General features: G+C 35.7%; 1 protein-coding gene across 1 annotated transcript in view; it reads right to left on the bottom strand.

The window, feature by feature from the left end:
* LOC108749546 (5-hydroxytryptamine receptor 1D) overlaps positions 1-11,609 on the bottom strand; it is a 53,076-nt gene extending 41,467 nt beyond the window's left edge. Inside the window, exons 1-2 of the mRNA XM_018488308.1 lie at positions 11,551-11,609; positions 10,405-10,820 (exon numbers count right to left, since the gene is read on the bottom strand). Of these exons, the coding sequence (XP_018343810.1) occupies positions 10,405-10,744 (340 nt within the window). The 5' untranslated portion in view covers positions 10,745-10,820; positions 11,551-11,609. The remainder of the gene's footprint in view (positions 1-10,404; positions 10,821-11,550) is intronic.

Below are 11,609 nucleotides of genomic sequence, written 5' to 3'. Positions count from 1 at the left end.
AAATGTATAAAATTTTAATGAACATTTATTTGAATAGTACTAGCTGTACATTTGTTAAATGTAAACATACTTATTTGGTTGGCAAGAGCCATTCATTTGATCATTTTTTAAATATTTTTTAATATTCATTTGCGGTAAATAAATATCTAGATATTTATTTGCGGTAAACAAACATCTAGATATTAATTTATCGCAAATGAGTATTAAGTTAATATTATTGAAATAAATATTTATTAAAATTTAATACATTTTTTCAGCGTAGAGTAGGGGAGACCGGGATTAGTTGACTATAGGGGTAGAATAATATACTATAGGGGTAGAGACTACATTAAAATCAAAAGACACGTAAACGTGTCCGAGCACGCCGCTCAGTCTGCTGTAACGTCTTGTTGCGGACACATCTTTGATAGAAGTTATGCCACAATTTGAAAAAATCGTACACCCAAGTAAATCTTTTTATTCTCAAAGTTTTTGTTTTACAATCGTATTTGATTTCGACTTAGGTAGTAAATACAGTTCTTATTTAATAAAGTCCAACAGTTTTTTTTTGTTTGTGTCTTTGTTATCGTATATTGTTAATGTTTTTTAAAAAATGCGAACAGATGGGAATAGTAGACTAACCACAGCATGGAACTGTATGACTCATTTAGTGACGGCTCTTGTAGTACTTACTCAAGATTTTATTCCTTTAAAGAGATTTTCCTTTAAAGAGATGTAGCTTAAAATTTAAAAACGTTAATTACCTCGGTCCCGAAATGCATTAGAAAAATTCATTCCAGTTATTAGTTTCCCCTTATTACTAAAATATTATTAGGTGGTCGAATGTAATGACTGGTGTAGAATTTCAGTTTTTCGACAAGTCTCTTAATTTCGTCTGTAAAAATTCGAAACTGAAAGAAATGATGAATCTATCAGCCCCTCCTCTACTTGCGATTATCAGAATTGTGTAGCGCCTTAAGACTGAGACTTACGGAACAGATTTATATGGAACCGATCTGAAGTGGCTTCGCTAAACCTGCCACTCCGGTACTCTCTTTAAGAACGTTAAAACGGCAATTGTCGTGGAAACTGGCCACGTTTATCGCGCACAGACTGTTGGCTCTGGGTCCCGGTAGTGATGCTGCAACCGCGGAACAAACACAGTGTAATGCGACGTAATCCCGCGTACGCGGAAACGCGTACAGTGGTGCATTATTGCGACAGTAAACGGAGAAACGAACGAGCAGGGATTAACGATCGGTTGCACGTACACGCACACACACACACACACACACTTGTGTGTGAAACTGGATGACATATAGCTCGCATCGGCGACGCCAGCTGTAAGCTGTAAGTCGGCCAGAAGTAGCGGAGTAGTAAATGGGGGTTGCATGCCATTTGTCGATGGGGGGTGGTACCGTCGCCGCGGCATTATTCACGCGAGTTTCTCGCTCTTTCTCCTTCTCTCTTCGATAAATACCGCATGAAGTGAGGGTAGATATATATATATATATATATATGTAATCTCGGTTTCGACACCATTAACATGGAATTGAGCCTCGTGATCACGCTGTGCTATTTGCCCTCTTGACGTGAACGTGATTTTATTGCCACACGACATTCTCGAATCTTTCAGATTTCTACTGGGAGGACTATGAAGAAATTGTCATTGCTATGCACGTGAAACTGCGACGCTTCCGCGCGCAAAGTGTAACACGTAAAAACTACGTTTCTCAAATTGTCGCGCAAACTTCCGTCCGTACAATCTAAGAGCGATGATCACGAATGGTTTTTACCCGTCAGTTCCACCAGTCATTTTTCTTTTCACCGCGGGAAAAGAGAGTCTCGTCAGAAGGCTGCGACGTGCTTGTTGAATATCGACGGGCAGAGAATATGCGAAAGATATTTGCAAGTTGTTTATTTGAAAATCGACGTACGCGTACGGACTGTAAAACTTTTACGAAAATATTGAATATCTATTGAAACCAGATAGCATACGAACACATTCTGTAAATATTTTATAAATATTCATTAAAAGTCTTATATTAATGTATTAAAAATACTGTTATATTATTCATGATATGTTCATATAGAGTATAGATATATTTGAATGGCACCACTTACGAATGTCCTTTCCGTTATGAATATGAATATCTAAATAGAATATCCTATGTATATTCATAAAATATTTAATTTAAATATTTAAAAATTAAAAACAATTATATTTTATATATAAAAATTTTTATAAAATATTTTTTGCTCTCTCTCTCTCTCTCTCTCTCTCTGGAAATTAGAATCTGATATGCGGCGAAATGTAAGTATCTTGTTTTTGCAATTTTTCATCTTGCTCGTTCGAATTATTCGAAATCATCGAATTTTGTTGCAGGAAACGAGAAAAAGGTCTTAAATTTATTGCCTGGAATTATTTGTGGCCATCGGCGTGACTATCGTGTTTTCCCACATTTACATAATTAATCATTGAATTGGCGATTTTACAATGGCTCTGTCAAAAACACGTTGAATTAATACCGATTATCGACGTAACGTGATGCAAAACGTGGCTTGATTATGAATCGATCGTTCTCGTGAATCGGAATGTGAGAATCTCTGGAAAAGCGTTTTAGTAGTCGAGGGGGATAATGAGCCTCTCTCTCTCTCTCTCTCTCTCTCTCTCTCTCTCTCTCTCTCTCTCCCTCTCGATAAGTTAGGTTATCGAGGATTCGTAGAGAAGCAAGTTTCCGTTATCGGCTACGGAATCCGGGACTCGAGAAGGAGATTGTAGGTGTTCAGTATCCGAGGCGATAAGCTACCCTACAAACTATGTGTTGCAGCAGCACGGGAGAGCATCCTTGAATCCTCTCCCTTTTTTTTTCCCCCTCATTTCCCAGAATGTCGGAAGTTAAAGTTCGCCAGAGCGTTCGAGAGAATCTAAAATAGTTAATTAATCCACGGCGCTTACACGTCAGAATTCGTGGGATGTGGCTGTTACAGGCATTCACGCGCGTGGCGAGATAAGCAATTATAATGCGGATAATTATCGTAATCAGCATTCTCGTAATGCTCTTTTCGCTCTCGCGATTCTTGCATTTGTCTTGCGAAAAAGTTTTCGCATTAAAAATTCGCAAAATTAAACTCTTAATTGCCTATTTACATCGCTTAAACTTCTTCCTCATTATTTCACTAAAACTTTTTCTTTATTATTGTTTGAGCACGATTTAAGAACGGATTCTTCACTTTTACGAAAAAACAACTGATAATTACAAATAGATTATACACGGTACATTATACATTTTGTAAAGGAAAACAGAAATTATTCCTCTCATTAATTATTCCTCTTTAGAATTCTTTTTTCCAGTCACATCCCGTCTTTTCCAACATTCGTGATTATATATAAATTGCATTTTATACACACACGCACACACACACACACACACGCACACGCGCGCGCGTATCGAACAAAATAGATGCAATTTACAATAACCATGAAAAGACCACGAAATTGAATTCTATTCGGATACAGGAATACTCGGAAATTCAAGTACGCTATTAAAATTGAAACTACTCCAGTTTATCGTACACTATCGTGCCTCAAAGAGTTAAATCCGGAGTGAAAATTCGCACCGGATATGCAAAATAGAGTGAGAGAGGTCCGGGGATAGTAAATTGGCACTATCGATCTGCCATAGCGCGAAGTACAAGTGGATAAGCCAAGATATCTCGAGTGGCAGCATGTACACACACACCGGGTGATTCGCAATGATCCAACCTATCACGTTCACGCCTCGCGTCGACAAAAGCTGTCGCGACAAAATGCGAGTCGATAGGTCCTGCGTTTCAAATTCTCTCTCCTTCCTTCTCTTTAACAGCAATCTTTCTCAAGAGTTTGCGCAAACATTTCATTCCGTATTTATTCGCGCGAGATCGATCGTGTATTGTTTCGTTTTTCAATGCAACTTTTTTTTTCCTTCATTTTTTTACATTAATCAAATGCATCAATTGAGCTTTGAAAAAATTGCAAGAAATATACTTTTTGAATTAAATGTTCACAATTTGAAGGAAAATATGAATAATGAGACAATTAAGGAACATCAATTATCAATTACTGCATTAGATTTCTATAGTTTTATTTTTGGAAATTTCAAGTATTTAATTCTAAAAGCATGTAAGAAATTTATCCGGGCTTATCGTGAACTTTACATGTTTTATTGCTCCCTATTTGTGTATTTGATATGCAACATATTTCGAATCACGATTTTTAGTGTGACCAATTTTTTTACATACTGAATTTTTCAGTCAGAGAGATTTTTCGATGTGATATCGTCCACGTGGAAAGTTTATTAAAAAGATTCTATCTGCTTGCTATTGCAGACATAATCTTTTTTTATATGACCTTTCATTTGCACATGTTTTTAGAATAGAAAAAAGCTTGCAATATTTTACACAGATTTTTATTCTTTACTAAAAAGTTATTTTCGTTTAGTATTTAATGGAGACTCTAATCATTTCTTTAATCCGTATAAATTTTTACAAGAGACGCATGCCTTCACACAAATCTAATGAAAGTAATGACGTTTTTAGGTTCTGTTTATGAAAGATTGAGTTTTGCAATCTTTCTAAATGTTAAATATATTTTTAATAATTTGTCCTTTAAATTTAATTAAAATATATTTTTAATTTTTTAAATGTTTAGAAAAGGATACAAAAAGATATCATCAGGATATTTATTAAATTGAGAAGGAATAGAATTGATGACATTTTATGCATTGCGTTTACAAGTTTAGATATTAAAAATTGATTACAGGGAAATTAATTAATTAATTTTTCTAATTCTCTCTGATTGATGAAGAGTCAATAGATAATCAATGTGTCATGACAATCATGTATACGCATGTCCGACATGTTGGAATTCAGGATTGTCACCATAGGCTGTCCACAAGAACCGCTTCCTAATTAAACGGTCCATTATTGATCAGTCGAGATCCAAATCAATTTTCATATCATATATCAAATAGGTATATCAAACTCGTTATATACTGCAGTAACATTTTCACAACACAACACGTCATCTTTTGTAGAATAATTTACTTATTGGAATAGTAAAGTACCGACTTAAAGTACTGACAAACGATGCTCGAGTAGTCGAGATCGGTTGCGGTCAGACATTGTGGAAGATCTTTAAGTAGTAAGGACTTAACTTGATCAGAAACACGTCTCTTTCGAAGTAATGAAAGTGAGTGAGACATTACTAGATATTGTTTCTCCTTTGCGTTATTGTTTTTCGAATATATTATTTAAAACAAATATTATAAAAATGTTGTAATAATTTATATGCACCTATAAATTATGTAAGTTTTTGTAATATAATAATTAAGAGTAATTAATACTAACTAGTGAGAACAGTAAACAAAAACGTTACAATGGCCGTGCATTATGTTAATATATGCGTATTTCAGATACGATATGTATACACGATTTCGCCAAAAGAATGTAAATACAGCTTCAATGAAGAGCTTTCAATTAATTGCGAATGATCGACACATAATTACATTAATGAGGTATTAATAAGTGTTTCGTGTAATTAATTACGCGAATTATCGATTATCAATCTTTAACATCAGTTTACTAGCAAAAAGTCGAGAATTTCAATAATCGGCAATCTATTTTTTGTCGATTAGCTTAAATACGACTAGTTAATTGAAGCGTGCGCTCTCTCTCTCTCTCTCTCTCTCTCTCTTTCCTCTCTTTCTTTTCGAGCAGGAAAGTGGTCTTTCAGTCTATTGCTGATATTCGCTGTATCACTTTATTAGCAGTGTATTACTAGCCGTGTAATGATGTGTCTCACGTAACTATATTAAAGCTTCTCTTGGTGCATAATAAAATTAAGGACACGTTCCGGTCCCATTTCGTTCGTTAGTTCAGGCGGCTGAACCTTGACGAGGCACGCAGACATGTCCTGTCGACAGGACACTTACAATTAACCGTATTTCCATGCGTGTCCTACTACTAGACTAGGAACAGTTTAGTCAGAGTATACATTCGCTAGGATCAAATCTTGTCACCGGAAATCAATTCCCGTCTCTTGTCGCTTCAAATTCCTCCTCTCGTTGACATAATGAAATCAATTAACCCGCTTTATTCGTCGATCTTCGACCATTATTAATTACTTGTTAAAGAATGGAAATTGGAAAGAATTTATTAAATTTTTATTTATGCTAAACGATTAGTATAAATTGGATATTTCTGAAAATCTTGGTATTTTTAATTAAAAAAATTTCTTAATAATCTCTGTTTTTATTATATTTATATAAATTTTATTTAATTATATTTAAATAACATAACATTTTTAATTATATGTTATTTAACGATAAGGCGATTGAATTGTTTGGGATTCTTTTAGTCTCCGTGTAGAATTTGAATTTTAAAATTAAAATATTGAATCTATAAATCTTGGAATAATTGACTTTTGTGACGTAGAGATTTCAAAATCTTTTTCTCTTCATCTTGTGTTCCTTAGGGACACGGATGATACACCTTGAAGTTGATGCGCTAGCCACACTTAATCGGTCGATCTATCCTAAAGTTTCTCGGCGAGTGAATAATTATACCCGATGAATATTCCATTTGATCCGTTCTTCCCTCTGTTCATTAAGAAGCGTCATCCTGAAATCTATTTCCTTACTAATGAATCGTTGGTTTCGCGAATTTTTCACTCTTCAAATTTTCATAATCTCTAGAAGTTACCTCACCGCAATTTCGGGAATGTGCTAATTATAGAATATTTTGCTCCTTCCAATTGATCGCCTCGAGGTTACATTCTATGAATTTTTTTATTCCCTTAACTCTTTTCTTTATGCTACTGAAGAAAACCAAGGAATAAATATTTATTTAGATTGTTTTTTTCTCAAGTCTAAAGAATGTGAAATATATCTTGATAAGTTTATTTCTTCGGGGACGGGACCTGAAAATAGAAGATCGATATTTCTAACCAATACAATTCAGAGCAGAAATTACAAGCATCCTTGAAGTAGCAATAGTAGAAACAGCGATCGTGATTGACCGATACAGAACACGAATCCGTTTCTCCCCGGAGTGAAATTAAAGCGGCGAATCCCGTGAGTGCGTGTTATTTCTGAGCATCGATCCTGTGTTTCCCTGTTGATTCCTCCCCGCCGTCTTTCCTTTGTGGGTCGCTACGCCACTCTATATTTGACCCCACTTCGGCTAAATTAAGTTGTTGTTTAACGCAGCCGCAAGTCGTGTCGAGAAATCACGATCTACGATTAAAGATACTTTAACTCAGTACAGATTGTTCAATTGAATTTTTCTACAATTTCATTATACATTTATCAACTTAATGTTTTTTTGCTCAAATTTTCTCACTTATTGTACCTTTAATATTTAATATTATTACTATATCGTCAACGACACATGTCAAATAAATAAATAGCATTTTTCTATTAGCAAATTAACGGAGATGACGAATGTAATAGGAATAATAATCATTATTTACACAAATTATCAATCGCAGATTTATGAGACATTATTATTAATTATAAGAGAAGTTATTATTTGGCTTTCAAAATATGTCAATATTTGTTCCATAAATCAAATTCGAAATTTTCAAGAGATTTATATTAAATTAGCATGCTTCCATTCGGATATTTGATATCGCAGTGACATACAGCAAAAGTAAATTAATGAAAATTGATAGAAAATTATCGACAACCAGACAATGGAAATAATGCTCGTATTTTTTATTTTTTTTTATTTTATTTTTTTTTTATTAATTTCTTGCAGTTTCTTTCTGCTTTAAAACTGTCGTCAGGTGTCCCAAAAAGTGACTAGAATTGGAAATTTATACTTTCCGTACAATTTTCTAATTTTCTAATTTTCAATAAGGAAACAGCAATAATAAAACTTATGCTTACCAAACAAGTTCGAAACAACTAACGCCACACGTACAAGACACATTTGGAAGGGGAAAAGTAAAATTATTATCAAAATTATGCTTCCTGGGTGTTTTGAAATGTTCGTTATTTCGCTTCTTGGTTAAGAGTTCGTTAAAGGTATTATTAACTTTTGTTTCGCTGTTTAACAATTTCACGCAACAAATTTTCGTTCGATCCCGACACGAAGGCGTCCCGATATGCTACCGTTGCCAGCTGCCCTCGTCCTGTTGTGATGCAAGTATCAAGTAAGCATTATACCAGTCGCTTGCCACCGGGTGATCCATTATGCATAAGCGCGCTCGTTTTGGCCAACAAAGAGCCTTGAGCTTCTCGGGAGCGACTCACCGTAAAAGCGAGCCACCTATCACGCGAGAAGACCGATGCGAGCCTGCAGTAATGTCGGCGATAAATAGCGCGGTTTATGCGCCCTTACGCCAATTCCACCCGCATCCGCCTCCACAAATCGCTCGAAATAGCAAGTGTTGTTCTACGAATAGCATCGCTTAGATAGATTTTCCTTTCTTCCCTCTTGACAGCTGACGTTTCACTTGGCGTCCGTAGATTTTTAACCCCCCCCCCCTTTCTTTCTTTCGGCGATATGTATTACGTCGGCGATAACTAGCGACCCTTATTCGAATTTCGCCCTCTTACGCGAGGTGGAAAACTACTACCTTATATATGAGTAGATTTTCCCGTGGAATTTTCAGTTTCCGCCTGATTCTTTCGCCAGGCAGGCGATATTTCATTTCGAGTATCAGTGAGGAAACTTTTAACCCTACCGTTATAGATTTTCCCGTGATACGAACGTAATAACATTGGCGATAAAATAGCGTGGTTTACGCTGCTTTACGCGCCCCTGTGACATTTTCACGCCGCCCGTTTTCCGCCCCCGCCCGAAAACCCTCTCCGTTCGAAAGAGGTAGGTGGCAATTTAATTCAAAATCTCGCGTAGGAAAATGTTTTAACCTTTTTTTATTTGAATTCCCCGTGCAAATATGGGTACAGCCATTATCGGCAATAAATAGCGCCCTCGTGTGAGTTTACGAGAATTCGTCTACCCTCGCTCCGAATTGCTCGAAATAAACTGCTGGTCTATCAATAGACTGCTCGTTGCCCAGGTCGTTATTACTTTTGTGGACAAGTAATATTTTGTTTGAAAGGTTATGGAATTTAATCATTGTTTCTCAAGATTGTACAAATATAGAAACATCGATACGGCGGATGGAACCTTTACGCGTTTCTTACGCGATTTCCACTCTCTTCTTTTCCTTCAAATCGCTTGGAATAGGCGTACGGCATTATTTTATTCGGAATGTTAGGAAAGTTTAATTCTTCCGTTCCGGCTCCTCTAAATGTGGACACGGTAATGCCAGCAGTAAAATAGCGCCCTCATGTGCCTTTCTCGCCTCGAATTACTTGAAATAGTCTGCAAATAACATTCTTTCCACTCTTTTCGGTTTTCATTACCGACGATTATTCTTGTTTTCGACAGTTAACATTTTATTCAGGATGCTGGAAAAATGTTTCGTCCTTTTGTCTCAGAGATTCGCCACGTATATACAGTAGATACCTACGGTACTATACTGGTGATAAATGTGCGTCTTTACGCACTCTTGTGCGACTCACATCCTCCTTTAAATTGCGTGACAGGACGCGAGAACGCGTTTTATTCAGGACACTAGAAAATTGTTAGCGTTCGTCAATTTATTTATCCTTAACATTTTATAAATTATAATATCATTAATAAATATCAAGATAATTAAATATTACATGTGAAATGTGTTATTTTTAATATTTGGTATAAATTATAACATTATTAACGACATCAAGCATAAAATATGACAATATATAAATATTATATGCAAAATACTAAATTTTACTAAATATTCTACTATAAATTTAAATATTACTAAATATTTTACGTACACTGGTTATTGCGATTAATATTATTACATGCCTCGGTGGTCGAATTGCGACGAGGACGTCCGCACGAAATATTGAAGATCCGGATTCGAATCCCGGATGAGATAATATTTTTCGTAGTAAATTATTTACAGTTTTCAAGATGCTTATTAGCAAGAAATTATTAACAACTGTCTAAAACATTTGCATCAATAAGATTAAATGACTCGTCGAGATTAAGTTATAATATCACTACTCCGGATTCAGTTTAGGATTTAAGAGCGATAAATAATTAGCACTGGAACTTTGTATAAATTCATGAGAATTGGCATTTTTCACTCATGTGTGTTTAATCTCGTCGATAGATTTTTACTTGACGTTGTGTATTAAATATTATAAATTATATTAAATATTACAAATATTATAAATGTCACAACGTGAAATGTTGCTTGAGATATTACGTCTCCTTTGTGAGAACGTGTACAGTCTTGGTTTCAAGCTGTTTCCCTTACCTAACTCCCGAGGACTCATCTTCTCCTACACTTTATGTAAGCTCATATCGTAGTAAACTCACCTCGGACGAGTGTAAGGATCCCCAGTGGCATCACCAAGATAGCGACCATAAGATCCGTGATGGCCAAGCTCATCAAGAAATAATTAGTAACGTTTTGCAGCCGTCGTTCCCAAGCGATCGCCAGGCATACCAGGATATTCCCAGCGGCTGTTCCCAAAACCAAGACGAGCGCCAGCATTGCCCACCAATTGTTGAGCTCCTCCGTGTTGCTCTGACTTCCGGCGGGACTCGTGCTCGTCGTCTCCAAGTCGATCTCGCTGCTGTTCGAGGAAACGGCGTCCGATAACGAGTAATCATAAAAATCCGTCAAGACGACCTGCACGGTCGTCGATCTCGTCATCGCTCAGTCAAAACTTTCACCACCCACCAAAACGCACACTTTCACGGGACACGAGGGCTCTGCATTCGAAAGCGCACTATCAGAATCGTTACGAACGGGGTACAAAGATTTTTGGAAAAGTCGAGAATTATTGAAGTAACGATGATTTACGTTGAAAAATTAATAGTCGAAAATATTTCGGAGAATTAGAGGGTTCGTGAAATTTGAAGGGAATTGAAGTTTTACAAGAGACAGATATGATTTGACTAAATGATCTATAATTGAAAAAAAAAACACGTTTCGGCACTGTGAGACTTGAGAAAGGATTGAAATTGATCAAAATGATAAAATAAAAATGAAATATTTTTAGAGCCAAAAATTCAAGGAACGAAAGCTCAGGAAGGCATGGTATTGAAGACGAAAAATTCAGAAAATGCTAGGAATTTACGAAATAAAAATTTGAGCGAAACAAGAATTTACGTTGAAGATTGCTAAGTCGAGAATGTAACAAATTAAAAATTGATGGACTTTGAAAATCCGTAGATAAACTGCAAGTATTTGAAAGATTCGAAATTTTATATAATAAAATTGTAAATATAGAAATATTCGAGAGTCCAAGTAACTGAACATAAAAGTACGAGTATCTTAAAAATCCAATAATTTGATTTTCAAGACACTCCAATGATTTACAAACTTTATGGAACAATATATATCTTACATTACAACGCTACACGTTTCGATCTTGAAATACTTTCCTTAAAAGTCCGAATCAATTTTTCCTTGATGCAGGATTGTGAAATCGTAAAATATTTTCTGGAAGAGAAGACCTTTTTCCTGAAGACGGAAGAGGCCATTCCGACTGCGCCTTCCACGAATTACGAGTATC

Source organism: Trachymyrmex septentrionalis, unplaced genomic scaffold (genome assembly GCF_001594115.1).
Source record: "Trachymyrmex septentrionalis isolate Tsep2-gDNA-1 unplaced genomic scaffold, Tsep1.0 scaffold3, whole genome shotgun sequence".
NCBI classification, from domain to species: Eukaryota; Metazoa; Arthropoda; class Insecta; order Hymenoptera; family Formicidae; genus Trachymyrmex; species Trachymyrmex septentrionalis.
This window is presented reverse-complemented; position numbering and strand designations above follow the sequence as displayed.